The sequence below is a fragment of the Oncorhynchus nerka genome, linkage group LG10 (assembly GCF_034236695.1).
Source record: "Oncorhynchus nerka isolate Pitt River linkage group LG10, Oner_Uvic_2.0, whole genome shotgun sequence".
Classification (NCBI taxonomy): Eukaryota; Metazoa; Chordata; class Actinopteri; order Salmoniformes; family Salmonidae; genus Oncorhynchus; species Oncorhynchus nerka.
This window is the reverse complement of record NC_088405.1, coordinates 52230758-52258741: the sequence shown is the minus strand read 5'-3', so window position 1 is coordinate 52258741 and position 27984 is coordinate 52230758. Positions and strand designations below refer to the sequence as shown.

The 27984-nt window shown below is 42.5% G+C and overlaps 1 protein-coding gene across 1 annotated transcript in view; it reads right to left on the bottom strand.

Moving 5' to 3' along the window:
* Positions 1-10659: 10659 nt before the first annotated feature.
* Positions 10660-27984, bottom strand: part of LOC115135523 (ADP/ATP translocase 2-like) — a 34579-nt gene continuing 17254 nt past the window's right edge. The window contains exons 2-4 of the mRNA XM_029670299.2: positions 17884-18367; positions 17649-17789; positions 10660-16677 (exon numbers count right to left, since the gene is read on the bottom strand). Coding sequence (XP_029526159.1) covers positions 16520-16677; positions 17649-17789; positions 17884-18367 — 783 coding nt within the window. The 3' untranslated portion in view covers positions 10660-16519. The remainder of the gene's footprint in view (positions 16678-17648; positions 17790-17883; positions 18368-27984) is intronic.

Genomic DNA, 27984 nt, shown 5'->3' with positions numbered 1-27984 from the left:
AAGGAGAGAACGGACATACGATCAGTGCTGACCATTTGATTTAAACATACAGTGCCTTGCGAAGGTATTCGGCCCCCTTGAACTTTGCGACCTTTTGCCACCTTTCAGGCTTCAAACATAAAGATATAAAACAGTATTTTTTTGTGAAGAATCAACAACAAGTGGGACACAATCATGAAGTGGAACGACATTTATTGGATATTTCAAACTTTTTTAACAAATCAAAAACTGAAAAATTGGGCGTGCAAAATTATTCAGCCCCTTTAATTTCAGTGCAGCAAACTCTCTCCAGAAGTTCAGTGAGGATCTCTGAATGATCCAATGTTGACCTAAATGACTAATGATGATAAATACAATCCACCTGTGTGTAATCAAGTCTCCGTATAAATGCACCTGCACTGTGATAGTCTCAGAGGTCCGTTAAAAGCGCAGAGAGCATCATGAAAAACAAGGAACACACCAGGCAGGTCCGAGATACTGTTGTGAAGAAGTTTAAAGCGGTTTGGATACAAAAAGATTTCCCAAGCTTTAAACATCCCAAGGAGCACTGTGCAAGCGATAATATTGAAATGGAAGGAGTATCAGACCACTGCAAATCTACCAAGACCTGGCCGTCCCTCTAAACTTTCAGCTCATACAAGGAGAAGACTGATCAGAGATGCAGCCAAGAGGCCCATGATCACTCTGGATGAACTGCAGAGATCTACAGCTGAGGTGGGAGACTCTGTCCATAGGACAACAATCAGTCGTATATTGCACAAATCTGGCCTTTATGGAAGAGTGGCAAGAAGAAAGCCATTTCTTAAAGATATCCATAAAAAGTGTTGTTTAAAGTTTGCCACAAGCCACCTGGGAGACACACCAAACATGTGGAAGAAGGTGCTCTGGTCAGATGAAACCAAAATTGAACTTTTTGGCAACAATGCAAAACGTTATGTTTGGCGTAAAAGCAACACAGCTCATCACCCTGAACACACCATACCCACTGTCAAACATGGTGGTGGCAGCATCATGGTTTGCGCCTGCTTTTCTTCAGCAGGGACAGGGAAGATGGTTAAAATTGATGGGAAGATGGATGGAGCCAAATACAGGACCATTCTGGAAGAAAACCTGATGGAGTCTGCAAAAGACCTGAGACTGGGACGGAGATTTGTCTTCCAACAAGACAATGATCCAAAACATAAAGCAAAATCTACAATGGAATGGTTCAAAAATAAACATATCCAGGTGTTAGAATGGCCAAGTCAAAGTCCAGACCTGAATCCAGTCGAGAATCTGTGGAAAGAACTAAAAACTGCTGTTCACAAATGCTCTCCATCCAACCTCACTGAGCTCGAGCTGTTTTGCAAGGAGGAATGGGAAAAAATGTCAGTCTCTCGATGTGCAAAACTGATAGAGACATACCCCAAGCGACTTACAGCTGTAATCGCAGCAAAAGGTGGCGCTACAAAGTATTAACTTAAGGGGGCTGAATAATTTTGCACGCCCAATTTTTCAGTTTTTGATTTGTTAAAAAAGTTTGAAATATTTCAATAAATGTCGTTCCACTTCATGATTGTGTCCCACTTGTTGTTGATTCTTCACAAAAAAATACAGTTTTATATCTTTATGTTTGAAGCCTGAAATGTGGCAAAAGGTCGCAAAGTTCAAGGGGGCCGAATACTTTCGCAAGGCACTGTATTTTGTGTTGTTATTTTAATGTCAACACCTGCACATTGGATGTGTTTACATATGGTTGTATTGTTCTTACATGCACATTGGATGTGTTTACATATTGTTGTATTGTTCTTACATGCACATTGGATGTGTTTACATATGGTTGTATTGTTCTTACATGCACATTGGATGTGTTTACATATGGTTGTATTGTTCTTACATGCACATTGGATGTGTTTACATATGGTTGTATTGTTCTTACATGCACATTGGATGTGTTTACATATGGTTGTATTGTTCTTACATGCACATTGCTTTACTTGTGTTGCTTTTATATGCACATTTGATTTGCTTACTTGAGGTTGTGTTCATTTAAACCTGCACTGGGGAAACTTTTACCTCTCATGGCCACATGGTGCCATCTTTAATGTTCATGTTTAATGTTATTATTTGAATGTTTATGCACACAAAGTGGTTTTCAATATAAAACTTGGTGAAATGATTTCAGTGTGTGTATCAGTACTTTTTGAACATTTCCATCACGTTTTAACAATACCACGATAATACCGTGATCATTTTGGTCGCTATAATTGTGATATGAAATTTTCATACCATTTCATCTCTAGTTCTGAGCATGTCGAATTGGGTGTCAAATGAAAGCTAAGAGTCAATATTAAAAATATATATATGTACATTTATCAAAGTTTCAAACCTTAAAATTAGGAATAAGCAAAGGCTTTTACTTCTGGGCAAACAGATGGATTAGAAATTCATCACTCTGCTCAGAGTGGGTGAATATGCGCTTTGGTGATGAATTTCACCTCCCTATGTTATAAAATATATATATATATAATTTTAAGGTTTGAAACTTTGATAAATGTACATATATATATTTTTAAATACGTTTGACCAAGACACATTTGATTCTTCTGAATCGTTCACTGGGTTTTGTCTCAAAATATTTCATTAACATATCCCAAAAGTCAGAATTCGTAATCTAATACATCCGATAATAAGCAGCGAGCTCTGTCGACTGAGGGGTGCAGCTTTCTCGTAGCAACTCGATTTTACATGTGATGGTCATTTCCGCAGGTTGCAAAAGGAAACATTTTCATGATGAGCGGAATGAAGTGTGAAAGGCTTTAAAAAATACATTTAAAAACTTGTGGTACACACAGTGCCCTGACGCTGTTGACATTTCAGAGATACACTTGTTTTTGTGAGAAATAGATATTAAAAGTGTATGCTAAATATGAAAATACTACTACATGTCATGTCTCAAAATCGATATCTATCTTACCTCTATTGTTTTATGTCCTGTGGCTCCCGAGTGGCGCAGCGGTCTAAGGCACTGCATCTCAGTGCAAGAGGTGTCCCGACAGTCCCTGGTTTGAATCCAGGCTGAATCACATCTGGCCATGATTGGAAGTCCCATAGGGTGGCGCACAATTGGCCCAGCGTCGTCTGGGGTAGGCCGTCATTGTAAATAAGAATTTGTTCTTAACTGACTTTCCTAGTTAAATACAAATAAATTAGAGAAGAAATATGACGAGATCAACGGGAAAGGGAATCCTGTTAGCCAGCCTTCATTCTTGCACAGCATCCAGCCAAGCTATTTCGATGCTGTGCAAATTTCCTTATTTTTGACCACTTTTTTTGTGGCCTCCATTGATTTAGTCATCCTAATTTTGACCATCCAACAAGGCTAAACGGATTATGATAGACAGTACTTTAGGGGATTATCTACACAATTAACATATTATTTGACCCATTTGTCAAAATAGGCGTTTTTGCTTGGACACCCTAAATAATGTTGAAGTAAGAACTCCTGCCAACTAATAGCAACACTTATATTTAGTTTTGGAGAAATGATTTGCCTTCTGTAAGTTTAAGAAACATTGCTTTGTGCTTTGTAATTCCATTACCAAAAAATCTAAACATCTTTAAAATATTCTAATTTCTCTCCCTCATGTGGAGGGAGGATAATGAAAGCTCCCAGAAGTAACAATTAAGGTAGACCTACCAATTAGTTCGTGTTTTTACTGATATCAAGGTTGTTTATGAATTATTACGTGATTAAAACTCATTCTGTTACCAAATTGTTAATTACTGCAATTGAATTGGCTACAATGGGAAATCATTTGTAGTCACAAACCACAGTTGGGTCACCTGCTACTGTCCTACCTTCCACTGACTGTTAAGTTCAGCTCATGACAGTTTTTCTTCTCTTTCTGTCATTTGGTGGACAAAGCAAGACTATGAAAAGTCTTGGCGACCCCTCATTCTCCCTCTCGCTGCCGCTCTTCTCACTCGCCCAGTTAATGTCACATCTCATGGCTCTTACTGACACCTACCATGACACCTACCACCTACCCTCCGTTTACTGTAACAAGCATCCTCCCCCCCTGAGCGACCGGCCAACAAGGGGCGTCCATGGACGTTGAAAAGTAGTTGAAGGAAAAAAGGAAAGCGCACACTGCGCACACTTCTCTACAGTAGAGAACAGCACAGTAAAGTAGAGATCAGTACAGTAGAGCACACTAGAATACAGTGTAATGTACCATACTGCAGTGTGGGGTCATTTTCTCAGTGGGGTCATTTTATTTATGAATATTTCGAACAGACTAAAATAATTTTGTCCAAGGAATTCGGGAATAACTTTAGAGGGTGTAATATATTACAATGTAACATTATTCATTTATGTTCTTAATCCTGGGCAACATGGGCTGGGGAGGCTCACAGGGATATTGGTATCCGCAGTGCTCCACCAATTAAAAATCTTTAAACTCAAAAGTTTTTGTTTTCTTCTCATAAATGCACTGTAATTTAAAGCTAGACTCCTTAGTTGCTATATACATTTTAGGTATGGAATACCATTATATACCCATTGATTCTTGTAGAATATAACTTATAAATGCTTCATGAGCTTAGTTCAGCTGTCGTACCCCATCAGAACCCAAAATATAAGCTTGTCTTACTCCAATGTTTACAAACATTGTAAATGTAAACAAACAATCTATAGCCTCAAAACATTGTTAAAACTATAATGTTGATATCATGGATGGTCAGTCCTTGCATCCATAGCTCCAGTCTTTCTGTTGTACTCATTTAACTGTGGTGTTGCGCCATGGCAAAATTATTGTCGCCAAGCCCAAAAAATATGAAACATGAACAAATGTTTCTGTCGAGGCCCACTTTGAAGATGCTAGAACTGTCCACATTTACTTTTCCTCTGCAAATAAAGTAACAAGTAATGATTTGAAAAATTGGACAACCCCATAGTAGAATAGTTTAGCAATTTACATTGTCTGCTTGTTGTGCGTTCTATATGAGATAAATATTCATCTCGAGTCGCATTCAAGTTACGAGTCAGAGGGAAACCTGCATTCTGACAAGCAGTCATTGCCCAACAATTCTTCCAATTGAGCAGGAAGCAACAGTTTAAAAGAGGAAGTTCCTAGCTTTCCGTTCCTACTTTATTTATTTCTCAACTCCTAAATATGCACAAACTGTACCATTTTAAACCCAGAGTTTTTTAGCAGCGTCATAGTTAAGCACGTAACCAGTCCGCAATTTGCTGTGAGTGCATAGGGGGAGAGTGGGCAAAATGCCACCCTACCTCAATCTGACCATGACTACTCTCCTGCTCAAACAGGAAGTACAAGGAACAGGATATGGACATGGGCGCATACAAGAAATCCCGCTACGACATCAGACGAGACAACAAACATGCAAAAGGCCAGTATAGGACTAAGGTGGAATCCTATTACATAGGCTCCGACACTCGTCGAATGTGGCAGGGCTTGCAGACGTTAACGGATTACAAAAGGGAAACCCAACCATGAGTTGCCCAGTGATGCAGAACTCCCAAACGAGCTAAATGGCTTTTATGCTTGCTTCGAGGAATATAACACTGTGCCTTGCGTGAAAGCCCCTGTTTTTCAGAATGACTGTGTAATCTCGCTCTCCGTGGCCGATATGAGCAAAACGTTTAAAAAAGCTTAACAGTCACAAGGCCTCCGTCATTCTCAAAGCATGCGAAGACCAGCTGGCAAGTGTCTTCAGACATTTTCAATCTCTCCTCGTCTCAGTCTGTAATCCCAACATGTTTCAAGATGACCATCATTTTGTCCCTGTTCCCAAGAGCCCCAAGGTAACTTGCCTAAATGACATCTGTAATTATGAAGTGCTTTGACAGGCTGGTCATGACACACATCACCACCATCATCCCAGACACCCTAGAGCCGGGGGTATCCAACCTTTTCTAGCATTAAACATTTCGCAATCTTTTTTTAGCTTTCAAATGGTCACATTCTTCTCTTCTCTCCCCAGCAAATATTCCCCGGGTCTCAATATACACTATATATACAAAATAATGGCCTTACTGAATGGCCTTACTCAAGTGCTCAGTGGTTTTCAACGTGGCACCGTCATAGGATGCCACCTTTCCAACAAGTCAGTTTGTCAAATTTCTGCCCCGGTCAACTGTATGTCCCGTTATCATGAAGTGGAAATGTCTAGGAGCAACAACGGCTCAGCTGCAAAGTGGTAGGCCACACAAGCTCACCGCTTGTTGAACATCTCATTCCAAAATCATGAGCATTATTATGGAGTTGGTCCCCCCTTTGCTGCTATAACAGCATACACTCTTCTGGAAAGGCTTTCCACTAGATGTTAGAACATAGCTGTGGGGACTTGCTTCTATTCAGCCACGAGCATTAGTTAGGTAGGGCGATTAGGCCTTCCAATTCATCCCAAAGGTGTTTGATGGGGTTGAGGTTAGGGCTCTGTGCAGGCCAGTCAAGTTCTTCCACGCCGATCTCAACAAACCATTTCTGTATGGACTTCGCTTTGTGCACAGGAGCATTGTCATGCAGGAAAGGGCCTTCCCCAATGTTGGAAGCACAGAATCGTCTAGAATGTCATTGTATGCTGTAGCATTAAGATTTCCCTTCACTGGTACTAAGGGGCCTAGCCCGAACCATGAAAAACAGACCCAGACCATTAATTCCTCCTCCACCACCAAACTGTACAGTTGGCACTATGCATTGGGGCAGGTAGTGTTCTCCTGGCATCCACCAAACCCAGATCAGTCCGTCAGACTGCCAGATGGTGAAGCGTGATTCATCACTCCAGAAAACATGTTTCCACTGCTCCAGAGTCCAATGGCGGCGGGCTTTACACCACTCCAGACGACGCTTGGCATAGCACATGGTGATCTTAGGCTTGAGTGCGGCTGTTCTGCCATGGAAACCCATTTCATGAAGCTCCCGACGAACAGTTCTTGTGCTGACAATGCTTTAAGAGGTAGTTTGGAACTCGGTAGTGAGTGTTGCAATCTAGGACAGATGATTTTTACACGCTTCAGCACTCTTCGGCCCTGTTCTGTGAGCTTGTGTGGCCTACCACTTCGTGTCTGAGCCATTGTTTCTCCTAGATGTTTCCACTTTACAATAACAGCACTTACAGTTGACCGGGGAAGATCTAGCAGGACAGAAATTTGACGAACTGACTTGTTGTGAAGGTGGCATCCTATGACGGTGCCACGTTGAAAGTCACTGAGCTCTTCAGGAAGGTCATTCTACTGCCAATGTTTGTCTATGGAGATTGCATGGCTGTGTGCTCGATTTATACACCTGTCAGCAACAGGTGTGGCTGAAATAGCCAAATCTACTAATTTGAAGGGGTGTCCACATACACTATCTATACAAAAGTATCTCTCAGATATAGGAGAGGCACTTCAGAACAAACTTCCCCCGGCTTAGACTCTGATGGGTTAATTGAGAAGGCTTTAGGGAAAGTACCTCTAATCAACACACAAGACGGTTATCACATCAACTGACCACACAGAGTGATAGACATACACGCGCACCCCACAGACAGACAGGGACAATATTGCTGGAAATTAATTGCCAGATATTGTTAGATTTGGATTTTTAAGCCAATAGTGGATAACCAGGGGTGTGATAATGTCGATGTTGCATTGATTAGATTGTAGCTGGGAGTTTGCGCTGTCTGATGTGTGAGATTTGTTTGAAAGTTTTCGGTGGAACACTTGAAATTTGCATGCACTTTCAGAATTGTTTGGCAAGCTACTTAAAATTGTTAGGCTGCGAGCTACTCACAATCGACCTGTTGGAGACCCCTGCCCTAGATTCACTCCAATTCACATATCACCCCAATAGATCAACAGATGACGCAATCTCAATTGCACTTCATACTGCACTCTCCCACCTGGACAAGAGGGGAAATACAGTGCATTCAGAAAGTATTCAGACCCCTTTTTCCACATTTTGTTACATTTTACATTTACATTTAAGTCATTTAGCAGACGCTCTTATCCAGAGCGACTTACAAATTGGTGCGTTCACCTTAAGACATCCAGTGGAACAGCCACTTTACAATAGTGCATCTAAATCTTTTAAGGGGGGGTGAGAAGGATTACTTTATCCTATCCTAGGTATTCCTGAAAGAGGTGGGGTTTCAGGTGTCTCCGGAAGGTGGTGATTGACTCCGCTGTCCTGGCGTCGTGAGGGAGTTTGTTCCACCATTGGGGGGCCAGAGCAGCGAACAGTTTTGACTGGGCTGCGCGGGAACTGTACTTCCTCAGTGGTAGGGAGGCGAGCAGGCCAGAGGTGGATGAACGCAGTGCCCTTGTTTGGGTGTAGGGCCTGATCAGAGCCTGGAGGTACTGAGGTGCCGTTCCCCTCACAGCTCCGTAGGCTTTACTTTACTTATACTTACTTTACAGCCTGATTAAATTGTTTTCCTCCCCTCATCAATCTACACATAATACCCCATAATGACAAAGCAAATACAGGTTTTTAGAAATGTTAGCAAATGTATTAAAAAAATATCACATTTACAAGTATTCAGACCCTTTACTCTGTACTTTGTTGAAGCACCTTCAACAGCGATTACAGCCTCGATTCTTCATGGATATGACGCTACAAGCTTGGCACACCTGTACTTGGGGAGTTTTTCCCATTCTTCTCTGCAGATTCTCTCAAGCTCTGTCAGGTTAGATGGGGAGCGTCTCTGCACAGCTATTTTCAGGTCTCTCTAGAGATGTTAAATCGGGTTCAAGTCCGGGCTCTGGCTGGGCCACTCAAGGACATTCAGAGACTTGTCCCGAAGCCACTCCTGCGTTGTCTTGGCTGTGTACTTAGGGTCGTTGTCCTGTTGGAAGGTGAACCTTCATCCCAGTCTGAGGTCCTGAGTGCTCTGGAGCAGGTTTTCTTCAAGGATCTCTCTGTACTTTTCTCCGTTCATATTTCCCTCAATCCTGACCAGTATCCCAGTCCCTGCCTCTGAAAAACATCCCCAGAGCATGATGCTGCCACCAACATGCTTCACTGTAGGGATGTTGCCAGGTTTCCTCCAGACGTGATGCTTGGCATTCAGACCAAAGGGTTCAATCTTGGTTTCATCAGACCAGAACATCTTCTTTCTCGTGGTCTGAAAGTACACTAGGAGCATTTTGGCAAACTCCAAGCGGGCTGTCGTGCCTTTTACTGAGAAGTGCTTCCGTCTGGCCACTCTACCATAAAGGTCTGATTGGTGGTGTGCTGCAGAGATGGTTGTTCTTCTGGAAGGTTCTCCCATCTCCACAAAGGAACTCTGGAGCTCTGTCAGAGTGACCATCGGGTTCTTGGTCACCTCCCTGACCAAGGACCTTCTCCCCTGATTGCTCAGTTCTGCCCAGGCGGCCAGCTCTTGGAAGAGTCTTCCATGTAAGAATTATGGAGGCCACTGTGTTCTTGGGGACCTTCAATGCTTCAGAATATTTGGGGGACCCTTCCTCAAATCTGTGCCTTGACACAATACTGTCTCGGAGCTCTACAGACAATTCCTTCGACCTCATGGCTTGGCTTTTGCTCTGACATTCTCTGTCAACTGTAGGACCTTATATAGACAGTTGTGTGCCTTCCCAAATCACGTCCAATTAATTGAATTTATACCACAGGTGGACTCAAATCAAGTTGTAGGAAAATCTCAAGGATGATCAATGGAAACAGGATGCACCTGAGCTCAATTTCAAGTCTCATAGCAAAGGGTCTGAATACTTATGTATATGTGATATCTGTTTTTATTTTGTATACATCTGTAAAAATGTCTAAACCTGTCTTTGTGTTGTCATTATGGAGTATTGTGTGTAGATTGAGGAAAAATAATAATTTAGCAATTCTAATAATAATTTAGTAATTTTTGAATAAGGCTGTAACGTAACAAAATGTGGAAATAGGGAAAGGGTCTGAATACTTTCCGAATGCATTGTATGTGAGAATGCTGTTCATTGAGTACAGCTCAGCAAATCAAATCAAATAAAATGTTATTTGTCACATACACATGGTTAGCAGATGTTAATGCGAGTGTAGCAAAATGCTTGTGCTTCTAGTTCCGACAATGCAGTGATAACCAACAAGTAATCTAACTAACAATTCCAAAACTACTGTCTTATACACAGTGTAAGGGGATAAAGAATATGTACATAAGGATATATGAATGAGTGATGGTACAGAGCAGCATACAGTAGATGGTATCGAAATGCAGAGGTAGAGAGAATGGTTACATGAAGTGGTTTCTGTCCTTTTTCATAGTTGTATAATTTGTAAATGTTGAAATCAATGGTTTTTGTTTGGCATACATTTTAAAGTGAATAATCTGAGTCAAAACGTAATTCCGTTAACCTGGAATTGCTCATATCTGTCTATTTAGGATTAGAAACATGTAGAAGGAGATCCCTATATTGAATCTAACTTTTCCAAGCAAATCCATTAAGGATTGGTCAGTCAACTTTGGTACTGTGTGTCTTGTTTGATACAGGGAGGCAGTGATGATGAGAGGAAACACTGCAAGCTACTGGAGGCTATCAGCTCACTTGGGGGGGGGGAGGTCAGAACTGATCATGTTTTAATGGTACATTCCTAGATAAGTGGGGCTTCTGGAGTTGTACAAGATGTTAGATTCTAAATGAACAGAGTAAAACTCACGGACGACTAGTAAGCTCAAACCAAGTTTATTCAACCACTGGGTCATTCAGCTGTATAAGACAAAGACATGTTTACACAAGCACAAGTATTTATACCCCCCCTTTAGGCTTTTGTCTCCTCCTTTTCTCTAAACACTACATCTCTGTTGCTAGGCAGGAAGTTATGTGATGTGGGTAATAAAACTGTTCCTTCTCCTTTCATGGGACTTGACCTGACCTGACCTCGGCCCACATTCCTCACTAATCTTCAGCTATCCACCCTTATCAGTGACCACAACCACGTGATTGCCTTTTTCCTTACTTAGTAACTTTCCAAACCCCTGGATCTTATCCACCCTCAATTAAACCCACCATATACATTCCTCCTACATATAACCATTAACTTCTGGTGTAGCAAGTATTTCAAATTACAACCTAACAAAGAGAAATGCAGACCGGAGGACTTAGCCTACCAATTGAATGAAATCAACAGTATGTAATGTAACATTTTTTATTTGTGTTGCTTTTGTGGTCATGTATGTTTGATCAGTTTTTGTGTCAATGTCCATTATTCATACTATTAGGAAGAAGCCTACTGAATGGTCTGAAGAAAGCATTGAGGTGTCAGAATTCACAGTCAAAGGTCAATTAAACTAAATGTACCCGGTTTACTTTTTTCTAAATCCCTTGTGCTTTTATCGAGATAGTTTGACAGTTCAAGTAGTGAAAAGTGTAGCTAAATGTCTGACAAGATCCAGGAACATGTGATTTGACAGTCTGAACTGTATGTCTGTTTGCGTGTCATGACAGACAGGTAAAAGAGACTAAATCAATTTGTCTGACCTCATTGGAACCTTGGGTAAGACCCCCAGTGCCTTAATGAAGACGAAGAAGCAGCTGAAGAACCTTCAACACAACCAGAGCACCCTGGAAACACCCCTGACCAGGAAGTAGACAGAACGGGTAAGACCATCAAAGGGTAGTCTTGAATGCAGGCCTCTGTTTACAACTGAGGATTTAACAAATATCCTTTTACAGATCCAAAGAGAAAACGTCAAAAGAGGTGTCCTGCTGGCAGAGTGTGGTCCTACAGAACCAGAAGGCATAGCAGCTGGTCTTCCCATTGAACCAGGAGCCCTCTGGCCCAAAACGCATAGAGCAGGTGGTGGCTGGATGGACAGTTGGTGTAAAAAGTTCCTTTGTTTTATTTCTGTTTGTGTTCCATGATTGTAAACTAATTTCAGATATTATGTGCTCCAGGACCCAAACCTTCCTAGAACAAGAGATATTCAGCCTCCTGCACATGAACAAGCAGCCTCTCCATGACCCTGTTCTGACACCCACTGAGGAGGCTTCTCTGAGGGCCATGAGTCTGGAGGGAGTCCCACCTCAAGCATCCAGCATGGGGTCATATGCATAGGATAAGCTAAACCTGGTGTGTTAGTGCTGGGCAAGGGCAAAGACCTGCACACACTACTGCCCTTGACTTTATTTTGTATGTGCACTAAAAGGACAATGTACTGGAAAAAACAATGCACAAAGGTTTTTCTAGATGGTTATTGATGGTCTCACTTACCTACAACCAATATATAAAACTTGATTTTTTTTTGTCAGGCTAAGATCCGCCATGCAGATCTCCAAAAAGCCAGAGCTCTATAGTTTAATCATGAAGCGAAAGTCAAAAGGGAAATAAAAATTAAAAACCGGGGCATATCCTTCAAATATAGTGTACAGTTGACCAGGGCATATCCTTGCATGAGTGACTCAGCAGTAATCCGCTTCCAAAGATCATCTCTTTATTCAAGGCTCCCAATTCATTCTCTTCCTCCACCTGCCCTCTTTGTACATAGTGCCGGATTATTATTTTAAGCCCCTTTTCTCCCCAATTTCGTGATTACGATCTTGTCTCATCGCTGCAGCTCCTCAACGACCAAACTACAGAGGCATGCTTTTGGCGGCCCGATCGGCAGCCAGCACTAATGCTTTAGGAAGTTGGCAACTTGTCCTACAGATTCCAAATTCCTGCAGGTACGTTATTTGCTTCCTGTGTGAACTCAGCCCAAATGTTCATTGAATGCGCAAGGTGTCATCACCCATGCCCCAATACTAACTTGAAGGACAACACTACTGTGTTTACCTGGATGCATGCCACACAACACCACGGTTTAATTTATGTTAGAACTTAAGAACACCAAATCTAATATTTCAACCTTTGTGAATCTATGAAACTAGATGATCCATTTTTGTCTGCACTTATTACACAAATGATATGAAATGTCATTGAATGTAATGTATGATAAGAATTCAAAGAAAAGAGATACATTTCCATTAAATGATAATGATGTGACAAATTATAACAAGTGTGTAAATAAATCTGTTTCCCTCACACAGCTTGAATAACATCACTGAAAGGCAAGCTTTCATTAATCTGCATTGCCCTTTTTTCAGAGCCAGTGGAGGCTCCTCAGAGGAGGAAGGGGAGGATCATCCTCCTCAGTGAAATTTCATAAAAATAGCGAAACATTAAAAACTAACCTAAATATATTCATATGTCACCAAATAATTGGTTAAAATAGAACAGCAGTGTCTGGGCTAGCACCATGGTGTGGCTGTAGGACAGCTAGCTTCCGTCCTCCTCCGGCTACATTGACTTCAATACAAAACCTAGGAGGCTGGTAGGCCTCACCCCCTTCCGTAGACATACAAGTATTTGATACACTGCCGATTTTGCAGGCTTTAATACTTACAAAGCATGTAGAAGTCTGTAATTGTTATCATAGGTACACTTCACCTGTGAGAGACGGAATCAAAAACAAAAATCCAGAAAATCACTTTGTATGATTTTTAAGTAATAATTAGCATTTTATTGCATAACATAAGTATTTGATACCTCAGAAAAGCAGAACTTAATATTTGGTACAGAAACCTTTGTTTGCAATTACAGAGATCATACGTTTCATGTAGTTCTTGAGCAGGTTTGCACACACTGCAGCAGGGATTTTGGCCCACTCCTCCATACAGACCTTCGCCAGATCCTTCAGGTTTTGGGGCTGTCGCTGGGCAATACGGACTTTCAGCTCCCTCCAAAGATTTTCTATTGGGTTCAGGTCTGGAGACTTGCTAGGCCACTCCAGGACCTTGAGATGCTTCTTACGGAGCCACTCCTTAGTTGCCCTGGCTGTGTGTTTCGGGTCGTTGTCATGCTGGAAGACCCAGCCATGACCAATCTTCAATGCTCTTACTGAGGGAAGGAGGTTGTTGGCCAAGATCTCGCGATACATGTCCCCATCCATCCTCCCCTCAATACGGTGCAGTCGTCCTGTCCCCTTTGCAGAAAAGCATCCCCAAAGAATGATGTTTCCACCTCCATGCTTCACGGTTGGGATGGTGTTCATGGGGTTGTACTCATCCTTCTTCTTCCTCCAAACACAGTGATTGGAGTTTAGACCAAAAAGCTCTATTTTTGTCTCATCAGACCACATGACCTTCTCCCATTCCTCCTCTGGATCATCCAGATGGTCATTGGCGAACTTCAGATGGGCCTGGGCATGCGCTGGCTTGAGCAGGGGGACCTTGCGTGCACTGCAGGATTTTAATCCATGACGGCGTAGTGTGTTACTAATGGTTTTCTTTGAGACTGTGGTCCCAGCTCTCTTCAGGTTATTTACCAGGTCCTGCCGTGTAGTTCGGGGCTGATCCCTCACCTTCCTCATGATCATTGATGCCCCACGAGGTGAGATCTTGCATGGAGCCCCAGACCGAGGGTGATTGCCGTCATCTTGAACTTTTTCCATTTTTCTAATAATTGCACCAACAGTTGTTGCCTACTCACCAAGCTGCTTGCCTATTGTCCTGTAGCCCATCCCAGCCTTGTGCAGGTCTACAATTGTATCCCTAATGTCCTTACACAGCTCTCTGGTCTTGGCCATTGTGGAGAGGTTGGAGTCTGTTTGATTGAGTGTGTGGACAGGTGTCTTTTATACAGGTAACGAGTTCAAACAGGTGCAGTTAATACAGGTAATGAGTGGAGAACAGGAGGGCTTCTTAAAGAAAAACTAACAAGTCTGTGAGAGCTGGAATTCTTACTGGTTGGTAGGTGATCAAATACTTATGTCATGTAATAAAATGCAAATTAATTACTTAAAAATCATACAATGTGATTTTTGTTTTAGATTCCATCTCTCACAGTTGAAGTGTACCTATGATAAAAATTACAGACCTCTACATGCTTTGTAAGTAAGAAAATCTGCAGTGTATCAAATACTTGTTCTCCCCACTGTACATGGTAATTATGACCACTTCCGGAGGACGTCCTCCAAACAATCAAAGCTTTTGTAGTATGTACTGACATGTTGTCCATCCAATCATAGATGTAGGATCAGAGAACGAACCTAGTGTGTTGTATTGGGATTGTGCCACAGAGCATTATGGAGGTTGAGAAGCTTGGTGACATTGTTGGATAGAGATTAAGAGTGATAGTTGAGCATTTTTGGGACATTATTCAATTCAAATTAGTTTTTTTCAAATGACAGGAAATGGAGGAGGTATATTATAAATTGTTTTCTTGGGTTTTAACTTCATTTTTGTGTCCAGATAGCAAGGCAACTTTAAATAAATTGCACTAACTTCAGTAGCTAACTAACTTCAGTAGCTAGCTAGCTACCAGTGCGAGTGTGCAGTTTTCTCTGGTAGAATGGTCAACACTGCCGAAAATGTTGTGGAGTTTTTGTTGAAGAGCTCCTTTCATTCGCTGGGGTACAAGGAAAAAGTGCGAATTAAAAGCGAGGGTCAACCTCTGCCTGAGATCAGTTTCATAAAGAAGTATGAAAAGGTGAGAGCGTTCAATAGCAAATGGTATCGAAAGTATAGCTGATTAACAGGGAGCCTATCATCAAGCCACCTGTAATTGCACGTTACGATGCTTTACATGCTGAACATCTTTTCTGGGATGTCGAAAACAATTCTGAATGATTTGATAGCTTCCATCGCATCATCCATTAAATGTTAGATTAAAGAGAGAGGTTGACGCAGCACATTTTTTCACTTGCGCTCAAGTAGGCTTTGCACTTTCCTCCTGCATCTATTTAGCAAAGGACACATAATCACTCCGGACAGACACAAGCAAAAACGCATGACATAAATGTTGCCGTAGCCTAGGCTACACCTAAACATTAGAAATCTGACATGCTGTATGGGATGAAAACGAGACAATTTTTCCGTCTGGTCAACTGTAGGCTACTAATAAGTGCAGGTGCATACAGCCTAACGGCTCTGTCCATCTGGTCAGGGTAAACTAATTGGTAACGTTATGTATTTATAGTCCATTTGTGTGTCAGGAGAAAATGTGAATGTGATCCAATTTAGATTATATTCAAAATTGGACTGGCTAGGTTTGTTCAAAAGAAGACCTCATTGGATCTTTGTATTCCCTGACGAAGGCCATGCAGTCAAAAGGCTTTCGTTTTTAAATCTTTGTTCCATGTTAGAAGTATTAGAAAATACAAATTAGTTATAGCCTTGAGTGGGGAAAATGGTGAGAGTTGGAGAGGCACACATTATATAGCACACAAGATGGCAGCAAACATGGACCACAGTAGTCAAAACATAGCGATAGGGCAATTATGTCCACTAAATGTCATCAAAGGGACCACTAAGACTCTACAGGAATGGTGAGAAATCCATATCTTAATTTAAACCAGTGTACTTAGTGGCCTGTAGTTTGTAAACCTTTGGTTTAGCTTCAAGGCGGTCCCTTTTTATCTAACTGAGGCCGGCGCATAATCACTACCCATAGACTGTAGGAAGGCAGGGTTCAAATAAATAAGGCAGAATGCAGTCCATAGGCATGAAAAATTGTGTTACACTTAGCCAGTGATGTTTTAAAAAAGGAATTTAGAGGACTTTCTTGAGCTCATCGTAAAAAACCAGCACAAAGGCACTACCCATGCCTCGGAGAACATTGGCCCAGCCTCCCTTGAAGAAGGCCTTTCCACCCTCATCACGAGCAATCTTCATCCAGCAGTCAATGGTCCCAAGATACATGATATCAGCTTTAAAAATGTAAGATGACACAAGTTAGGATGTTATGCCAATTAGTATTTGAAATAGCATGTTGCTACTAGTCCTCCCGATTCATTTAAACGTGGTAACACTAAAGCCCTGTTTCCACTGACACTTAAAATTAGGGCCGAATTTGAGCTGGTTCGAATGGAATACTCAAATTCGAGGGAAACCAGGACCAGTACAGCCCAGTTTCACAACTGGTGCCAGCTCGATTGGAATTCGGACTGGTGACGCTATGACTATGCAACCACCAAGCTGATCACTGCTGGATGCTGACACAACGTTAGATAACTTGCCTGGGCTTGTTGCTGTTAGCTAGCACATGGACAAGCAGTACTGCACTACAGACATGACACGAATTACCACCATAGCTGGATCCTTCATTCATTTTTGCACTACACAAACTTTTATGAGAACAGTCGACCAACGAATGCTAGCTACCTGACATTAGAGAGCAAATCAGCGTTGAAACAAGCTACCTAGCTAGCTAACGTGAGCTAGCAGGAATTTTAGCTGGCCAGGTCGTATTGAAAGCTTGATATGAACCTGTCGTCTGGTTTGCTTGGTTAGCTAGCTAGCTAATAGCCAATACGATGGCAAGCAAGGTAGGAATTAAGCTAGCTAGCCTGTTATGCTGGAGACAACGCTATGTTTAGCTTGCTAGCTAAAGCCAGCAATACATGGCTCTGAGTCTTGCTGGCACTGGCAGGAGTATGGGGTAACTTTAGTTACAGTATGGCAAAGGTGAATAAAATGATTTAACATCTTTCTCGCTAGCTAGCAACATTAGCGAAGCCAGCTGCAGTCACACATACCTAGCAACATGACATAATTTCTCATTTCTGGAGGCAGTGGAAACGCAATTTGAGATAGCCCACCAAGGCCAGCCCAACCTGGGTGGACTTCAAAGTGCCAATGGAAACGGGGCTTAAATGGTTTGGGTCACAGGTAAACTCACCGCTTTTATGGCCAGACTGCATCATCATACGACGACGGACGGTGTCGAAGGGGTAGGCGGTCAGGCCGGCCACAGTAGTTACAGACTGAGCGATTGCCCAGCTCACTAAGATGGAAGTGTTCTTGGGGTCTGGCAACATTCCTGCAAGCACACCAAATAGTACATATCCACACGCATATCTATAAAATGTCCAGACACCAATAACTTTCTGTGAAAATGTTTATCAGTTATATACCTTTAGCTGTGTCATACATGCCGAAGTAGGCACCTCTGTAGATAATGATGCCTTGTACAGACACTGCGAAGCCCTGGTACAGACCCCTCAGACCGTCACACCTGAACGTCTTCACCAAGCAGTCTGCTAGACCATTGTACTCCCTCATTCTGGCCTTTCCGACATCAGCTCCCAGACGGGTTCTGGTGAAATCAAGAGGGTAGACGAAGCAAAGGGAGGTGGCTCCTGCAGCGCCACCAGAGGCCAGGTTGCCAGCGAAGTACCTCCAGAACCGCTTGCGCTTGTCTACACCGTCAAGGAAGAAACTCTTGTACTTGTCTTTGAAGGCGAAGTTGAGGGCCTGGGAGGGAAAGGCTCGGATGACATTGGCCAGGTTACCTCTCCAGAAGGCAAGGAAGCCCTCTTCCTTGGGAATGCGGGTAATGCAATCGACGATACCCTTGTACTGCATTTCTTTTGTGATCCGTTTGCTGGCATGTTGGACCTGTTAAAAAATAGGAGAAAACTGTGCAATACAACCCTTAACATGGCAAGACGGTAAAGCTCTGAAGCTGTAAGCCCTGTAGCTTGCTGGAAGATACTGACCCTACCGTTACAATTGTTTACACTGAGCTGCACTCCCTTACGAAAAAAGATTTCAGTCAGAGTGCATTATAACTGCAGTACACTGCAGTATAACTACAGTTAGAGTGCAGTATGCTGCAATTACTGCATCTAAAATACCACAGTCGACAGCAGTTACTGCATTTTTACTGCAGTTTCAAAACTGCAATCTTTTTTTACGAGGGCTGGGGTCAAAACGAAATCATGGTTACATTAAGACAACGTGGAACCGGCGCGAGATAATGGTTGGAAAAAGAACCTCAATGCAGGGATGGGATATGTTACTGTACTCCAAATTGGACCTTTATCCACACTGGTCCATCGAGAAGATTGAAATACTTATAGTTTTACCGGGAAACACAGTGTTGTAGTACTAGTCTGGTCTCGAGACCCCATATTGAGTGTCTCTATTTTGTCTCGGTATCGGATACATTTGTACTAGGTATTGACTCTGTCTCAGACAGTGAGGACTTGTAATTTCTTCCCAAGACCAGCAGATAAAAAACCTAATTATTATCCACTTCCATTCAGTCAGGCCGAACATATACACTCCTTTCTTGAAACATTAATATGGTATCTTAACAGCCTTCATATCTATTATATATATATACATGTTTGCGCAGTGGCAAACCTATAGGCCTTCAGTGTGTGACAGGTTCGGGATTCTGAAAGGACAGCAACCGTAATACTAACGCACTCGTGTAAGGGAGTGCACTTTTTGTTGTGTAGTGGAGGGTATACACAGGTATAAGCCATACGCCTCGATCACACCAACAGAGAGTTAGCATTTTGGTACACTAGAAGTACATTCATTTCCAATGGAACGGTGCGTTTGCCTTGAAGCATTGCGTTGCAGAGGCAGTTGCAGTGCGTTCCGTGTGGACGGCTTCACAGAAATGGTAGCAGAAGATGAATGTTGAACTTTTGTTGCACACATAACCAGATGATGCCGCATACTATTTTACACAATGACAACATCGGTGTGATCAAGGCAGTATAACCACTTTTTTTCTGTGGGCATTGGGTATACTCACTTCTTAATCCCTACTGATGCCTATCAAAGTAGTGTAGTGGAGGTATACGATTTATCAATTCTGTAGTACCATAGAGAAGTCATGCACAAAGTAGCCTACACAATCGCAAAGCACATGAGATATATTCACATGCACACCACATATAATCTGCAAGCAGCAGGTGTGCAGCTCTCAACTAGTTTTGAGCAGCTCGCATAAGAATGACATCAGTAGCTGGTAGGTTAGGAAAGACTTATCTACCACTAAATACTAACTAACGCAACAATGGCTATGTAAGCCAGGTATTGAAAAACCTTTGTCTGAAGTGTTGGTTAGTAGGTGTAACAATATTCGAAGAATAAATACACAACACAGAGGACGAAAGGTCAAGAAGGAATTAACAATCAATGGGAATGTGTTTTTTTTTGTGTTTTTTTCCATAATAGGGAATTAATGATGAATGGAATAGTTGTTTTTAATGATTAATGGGTCAGAGACATGGGAGGAATTTCAGTCCAGGCAAGATCTCATTGGTCTGAAACGTCTATACATTGAGCCTGAAACAGGATACTTGTTATTGGCCATTGGCGCAGTTTTATTGCAAGGAATTCTAATTTGTACACCACATGCTAGGGTTGGGTTATAAATTACATCCTGTCACTTTATTCTGTGGATAATCATTGAGGACAGGGAAGAATGAACATCTACCATCTACTTCTCAGCATAACAACTATGATTTATTCAATTTGAATAAACCTATTATTCTCCCCAATTTGCTTTGGGGTCTGTGTTAATGAAGAATCATATTGATGTGGTTTAAGCAATGTTGTGGACTTAGACCATCACATTTTTAAAACATGTAAATATATATATATATATATATATATACACAGTTGAAGTTTATATACACCGTAGCCAAATAAATTGAAACTCAGTTTTTCCCAATTCCTGACATTTAATCCTAGCAAAAACTCCCAGTCTTAGGTCAGTTAGTATCACCACTTTATTTTAAGAATGTGAAATGTCAGAATAATAGTAGAGAGAATGATTTATTTCAGCTTTTATTTATTTCATCACATTCCCAGTGGGTCAAAAGTTTACATACACTCAATTAGTATTTGGTAGCATTGTCTTTAAATTGTTTAACTTGGGTCAAACGTTTCGTGTAGCCTTCCACAAGCTTCCCACAATAAGTTGGGTGAATTTTGGTCCATTCCTCCTGACAGAGCTGGTGTAACTGAATTAGGTTTGTAGGCCTCCTTGCTCGCAGCGCTTTTTCAGTTCTGCCCACAAATTTTCTAGAGGATTGAGGGGCTTTGTGATGTGCAGTTGCAAACCGTAGTCTGGCTTTTTTATGGCGGTTTTGGAGCAGTGTATTCTTCCTTGCTGAGCGGTCTTTCAGGTTATGTTGATATGTGACTCGTTTTACTGTGGATATAGATACTTTTGTATCTGTTTCCTCCAGCATCTTCACAAGGTCCTTTGCTGTTGTTCTGGGATTGATTTGCACTTTTCGCACCAAATTACATTAATCTCTAGGAGACAGATCGTGTCTCCTTCCTGAGCGGTATGGTGGCTGAGTGGTCCCATGGTGTTTTTACTTGGGTACTATTGTTTGTACAGATAAACGTGGTACCTTCAGGCGTTTGGAAAATGCTCACAAAGGTGAACCAGACTTGTGGAGGTCTACAATTTGTTTTCTGAGGTCTTGGCTAATTTCTTTGGATTCTCCCATGATGTCAAGCAAAGAGGCACTGAGTTTGAAGGTAAGCCTTGAAATACATCCACATGTACACCTCCACTTGACTCGAATGATGTCAATTAGCCTATCAGAAGCTTCTAAAGCCATGACATAATTTTCTGGAATTTTCCAAGCTGTTTAAAGGCACAGTCAACTTAGTGTATGTAAACTTCTGACCCACTGGAATTGTGATACATTGAATTATAAGTTAAATAATCTGTCTGGAAACAATTGTTGGAAAATTACTTATGTCATGCACAAAGTAGATGTCCTAACCGACTTGCCAAAACTATAGTTTGTTAGCAAGAAATTTGTGTAGTGGTTGAAAAACCAACCTAAGTGTATGTAAACTTCTGACTTCAACTCTATATATATATATATATATATATATATGCATGCAACAAGATTTTACTTAGTTACAGTTCATATAAGGAAATCAGTCAATTGAAATCAATTCATTAGGCCCTAATCTATTGATTTCCAGTGGTGTAAAGTACTTAAGTAAAAAATACTTTAAAGTACTTACATAGTTTTTTGGAGTATCTGTACTTTACTTTTTATATTTTTTACAACTTTTACTTCACTACATTCCTCAAGAAAATAATGTAATTTTTTACTCCAAACAGTACCTGTACATTTTGAATGCATAGCATGACTGGAAAATGGTAATGGACTTCAGGAAACAGCAGAGGGAGCAGCCCCCTATCCACTGTGGCAAAGAAGGGGGTCGAGTGATAAGTGGCAGATATGTGAGAGCAGAACTAATAAACGGGCTCTGCCCGATCACTAAAATGGCCACCCCTGTCAGAACTACAGATCACAAAATGGCCGACCGCCAAAACTACAAGTCCCAGAATCAAGGGGAACCCTCAGAAGGTGGTCAAGAAAAACCAGGAAGAGGAAGAGAGAGTGCTGGAAGGAGCTATGAACAATAGAGAAAGAGACTATAGAGATTGGCTGGATTTACCGTGTATGAGCTGGATTGTTTTGGACTTACCTGTTGGCGTTTGGACCTGGACCTACCGAGAACCCGATTTGTGTACCGAACCCTGCTATCCTTGACCTCGCCTACGGCCTGGGTGGACCAGGACGGAGAAACAAACACACAGGTACTGTCCTGTTCGAAAGAACTCTCATTCTTGGGTGATTTGGTGACAGTTTACCACTTAGTTTGTGACAAACGCTCCTAACCTTGAAGAGGTTTGCCACACGTGGTGGAGGATGCGGGCATGGAGTAACATACCACTGGTTAGGTAGAAGAAATGAAAAAAAAAGTTCAGTTAGCACTCCAAAGGGGAGTCAGGTTTTTTTGGGGGGGGCTTTGTTTGGTTAGGACAGTTTTTCAGGAAAATGAGTATGGAGGGAGCCATACAGGCCCTGTTACAAGCGGCGGCCCCCCAACAAGAGGCAACTAGAGCTCAACAAATAGTTCATCAGGATGCAATGCGAATATGAATGTATCAGGACACGTTACAGATCCAGCACCGCACCAACCAGCTGCTCACAGAAGAGCAAGAGAGAAACACCCGTGAGTTAAGAGAAGGCCTAAAGGGGCCAGCGGACCAAATTGGGGCTCAATTACCAGCTGCAAATACCCAGAGGAGGGCCAATCATTTTCTTTAAAAAATGACAGCGCAGGATGATGTGGAAGCATATCTTACCACCTTCGAAAGGACGGCAGAGAGGGAGAAGTGGCCGAAAGAAGAATGGGCAGGGCTTCTGGCACCATACCTGGCAGGGGACGCTCAAAAAGCGTATTTCGACCTGGAGTTGAAAGATGCACAGGATTACGATAAACTAAAGGGAGAGATCCTGACTAGACTGGGAGTGACCGATACCGTGAGGGCACACCGCTTCCACCAGTGGTCCTACCGACCGGGACAACCCCCACGAACACAGATGTTCGACTTGATTCACTTGGCACGGAAATGGTTGCGACCAGAGACCCGGTCATCCGCCGAGATCGTCGAGACCATCGTACTCAACCAGATTCAGCGAGGTCTACCCCAAGAAGTGAGACGATGGGTTGGCCAGAACGAGGTACTTTCCGCCGACCATCTCGTGGACCTGGTTGAACGGTATTGTACGGCAGGAACAGCTGAGCAGGCACAGGAGGAAAGATTCCCGTTCCCCAGGCATGGGCGAACCAGCGGACAGGGTAAGGCTGTCCCAACATATAGAGGGGGAAGAGAGCAGCGTGGGGCCATGAGGAAAGAATCAGAATCAGGCCGAGACACTAAGGGAAAAAACGGAAACCGGGACTGGGTGTCGAGGGGGTCTCCCCCCCCCGAACCCCTATTATCTGTTACAATTGTAATCAACCAGGACATATTGCAGCCTACTGCCCTATTAAAGAAGAGCCTTTGCAACACCTGACGGTTTGTTTCAATACACCGTCATGCCATTCGGCTTACACGGGGTCCCAGCCACCTTTCAACGGCTCATGGACAAAGTCCTAAAACCGCACAAAGCATACGCCACAGCTTATTTAGATGATGTGGGGATCTACAGCCCAGATTGGGAATCCCACTTACCCCGGGTACAGGCAGTGTTAGACGCCCTTAGAAAGGCAGGGCTCACGGCAAACCCTACCAAGTGTTATGTGGGGTTAGAGGAAACAGAGTATCTGGGATTACACTGTGGGAAGAGGGTTAATCAAACCCCAACATAAGAAGGTGAAGGCAATTAGAGAATGGCCGAAACCAGTAAATAAGAAGCAGGTTCGAGCCTTTCTAGGGCTGACCGGTTACTACCGGAAGTTCATCCCAAGTTATGCCACAGTGGCCGCCCCACTTACCGACATGAGTAGAGCCAGAGGGCCAAACATGGTCAAAAGGGCCACCAAAGCATTTAGGACATTACAGGAGGCTCTCTGCTGTAACCCAGTGCTGGTGGTACCAGACTTTGAGAAAGAGTTTGTGGTTCAGACGGATGCCTCAGAGGTCGGCTTGGGAGCAGTGCTATCCCAAGAGGTAGAAGGGGTGGAACACCCCATCCTGTTTTTAAGCAGGAAGCTGGAACCACGGGAAACCAACTACTCAGTCGTTGAGAAAGAGGCGCTGGCAGTAAAGTGGGCTCTAGAAAGCCTGAAGTACTACCTGCTGGGGCGCCACTTCACCCTCATCAGTGACCATGCCCCACTCACCTGGATGCATAGGGCTAAAGAGAAGAACGCTCGGGTGATGCGGTGGTTTTTGAGTCTCCAACCGTTTCATTTTGACTTGAAACACAGAGCAGGGAAGGAAATGGGAAACGTGGATGGGTTATCCCGCATGCATGCACATTTTGCTGCGGTAGCCCGACCTAGGGGGTCAGATCTAGGGGGAGAGATATGTGGCAAAGAAGGGGGTCGAGTGATAAGTGGCAGATATGTGAGAGCAGAACTAATAAACGGGCTCTGCCCGATCACTAAAATGGCCACCCCTGTCAGAACTACAGATCACAAAATGGCCGACCGCCAAAACTACAAGTCACAGAAGCAAGGGGAACCCTCAGAAGGTGGAGCCGACCCACAGATAAAGGGTCAAGAAAATCCAGGAAGAGGAAGAGAGAGTGCTGGAAGGAGCTATGAACAATAGAGAAAGAGACTATAGAGATTGGCTGGATTTACCGTGTATTTTATTTAAAAAAATGTTTTAACCTTTATTTAACCAGGCAAGTCAGTTAAGAACACATTCTTATTTTCAATGACGGCCTGGGAACAGTGGGTTAACTGCCTGTTCAGGGGCAGAACGACAGATTTGTACCTTGTCAGCTCGGGGGTTTGAACTCACAACCTTCCAGTTACTAGTCCAACGCTCTAACCACTAGGCTACGCTGCCGCCCGGATTGTTTTGGACTTACCTGTTGGCGTTTGGACCTGGACCTACCGAGAACCCGATTCGTGTACCGAACCCTGCTATCCTTGACCTCGCCTACGGCCTGGGTGGACCAGGACGGAGAAACAAACACACAGGTACTGTCCTGTTCGAAAGAACTCTCATTCTTGGGTGATTTGGTGACAGTTTACCACTTAGTTTGTGACAAACGCTCCTAACCTTGAAGAGGTTTGCCACACCACATTGACGGGACAGTAATGGAGAGGGTGGAAAGTTTTAAGTTCCTCAGCGTACACATCACGGACTAACTGAAATGTTCCACCCACACAGACAGCGTGGTGAAGAAGGCGCAGCAGCGCCTCTTCAACCTCAGGAGGCTGAAGAAATTTGGCTTGTCACCAAAAACACTCAAAACTTTTACAGAAGCACAATCGAGAGCATCCCGTCGGGCTGTATCACTGCCTGGTACGGCAAATGCTCCACCCATAACCTAAGGCTCTCCAGAGGGTAGTGAGGTCTGCACAACGCATCACCGGGGGCAAACTACCTGCCCTCCAGGACACCTACACCAACCAATGTCACAGGAAGGCCAAAAAGATCATCAAGGACAACAACCACCCGAGCCACTGCCTGTTCACTCCGCTATCATCCAGAAGGCGAGGTCAGTACAGGTGCATCAAAGCAGGGACCGAGAGACTGAAAAACAGCTTCTATCTCAAGGCCATCAGACTGTTAAACGGCCATCACTAACACTGAGTGGCTGCTGCCAACATACTGACTCAACTCTAGCCACTTTAATAATGGAAAAAATGATGTAATAAATGTATCACTAGCCACTTTAAACAATGCCACTAATGTTTACATGCCCTACATTACTCATCTCATATGTATATACTGTACTCTATACCATCTACTGCATCTTGCCTATGCCGTTCGGCCATCACTCATTCATATATTGTTATGTACATATTCTTATTCATTCCTTTACACTTGTGTGTGTGTATAAGATAGTTTTTGTGAAATTGTTAGGTTAGATTACTTGTTAGATATTACTGCATGGTCGAAACTAGAAGCAGAAGCATTTCGCTACACTCGCATTAACATCTGCTAACCATGTGTATGTGACAAATATAATTTGATTTGATCAAGAGAACATACCTGGTCCTCTACTGCCTCTGATCTGGTGGACTCACTAAACACAAATGCTTCATTTGAAAATTATGTCTGAGTGTTGCAGTGTGCGCCTGGCTATCTGTAAAAAAAATTGTAAATACAAAAACTGTGCTGTCTGGTTTGCTTAATATAAGTAATTTGAAATGATTTATACTTTTACTTTTGATACTTAAGTATATTTAAAACCAAATAATTTTAGACTTTTACTCAAGCAGTCCTTTACTGGGTGACTTTCACTTTTACTTGAGTCATTTTCTATTAAAGTATCTTTACTCAAGTATGATAATTGAGTACTTTATCTCTGTTGATTTCACCTGACTGGGTATACGCATATGCATCCGTTGGTCACATTTCCCTTAAAATAAAGGTAGGGGTATCGATCAGAAAACCAGTCAGTATCTGGTGAGACCACCATTTGCCTCATGCAGGGTTGGTTGCCAGGTCTAGCAAACATTTATAGCCCAATGACCTCTGAAAACACACCCACAAGGCCTGAAAACTAGCCCAAAAAGAGTTTTTGCAGCAAGAGAGGAGTTGCTACATTTATCCAATAAACATTTTTTCCATAACGTTATTGAGTGAATAAACACGTCAATTTTAACAAAGTAGGCTAAGAAGCAAAATTCGGTTTTCCATCAAAATAATAATGTCGCAAGATTAAATAGAAATCGCCTGAAAACTCTCCAGATAAGTATCCATCAATGGATGTTGAGTTAACTTGTTTTGACTGCTATGACTAAGCAATAAGACCAGAGGAGGTGTGGTATATTGCCAATATACCATGGCTAAGGGCTGTTCTTAGGATATAGCCCTTAGCCATGGTATATATGTGACCCGATTCAGGAAACTAGGCATATGTCGCAAGTCAAGACTTCACAGGAGCTGTGAACGTAGTTTCTTGGCAGGAATGCCTTCTCGAACATGTGAACTGTCATGTGCCTTAATATCAAACTTGTTTGCCATCTGTAAATACGAATAAAATTGTTAAATTACGAGCCTGGTTGGTTTAGCCACAGAAAAAGAGAGCAACCTTCCCGCTAGGCGGCAGGGTAGCCTAGTGGTTAGAGCGTTGGACTAGTAACCGGAAGGTTGCAAATTCAAAACCCCGAGCTGACAAGGTACAAATCTGTCGTTCTGCCCCTGAATAGGCAGTTAACCCGCTGTTCCTAGGCCGTCATTGAAAATAAGAATTTGTTCTTAACTGACTTGCCTGGTTAAATAAAGGTAAAATAAAATAAATAAAAAGCCATGATTGGCTGAGATAATGAGTGGGCTGGACATGCCGAGAGATGAGTTTGGATTGGTCTACCATATAGCACGCGTCTGTCTATTGGAGCTGGTCAGTATGTTTAGGTAATCGTGTCGAACGCAGCTTTTAACAAAAAACATGTATCGCGTAGTAAACCTAATGTCAAGTTAAAGTGTACTGTTAGCTAGCTAACATTATGTGTATGCTCTCCACTTTCTGGAGGACCAGGTTTTGAAATCAGTGGAATTCGAGTATGATAGCTAAGGAGATGGAGAAAACACCAGTCTGGATTACATCGTCAAACTAAGGCAACCATGCATGGCATCAGACAGGAGACGTGTCCAACCATGATGTATACTGGTAAGATATTCAGATATGACATGTTTCTAATTTTGACAGAAAGTTGTTTCATTTCAAGTGTACTGTTAGCTAGCTAACGTTAGCTGGGTGGGTCGCTATCTAACGTTATGTGTATGATCTTATTCTTTGTATCTCAGACACATT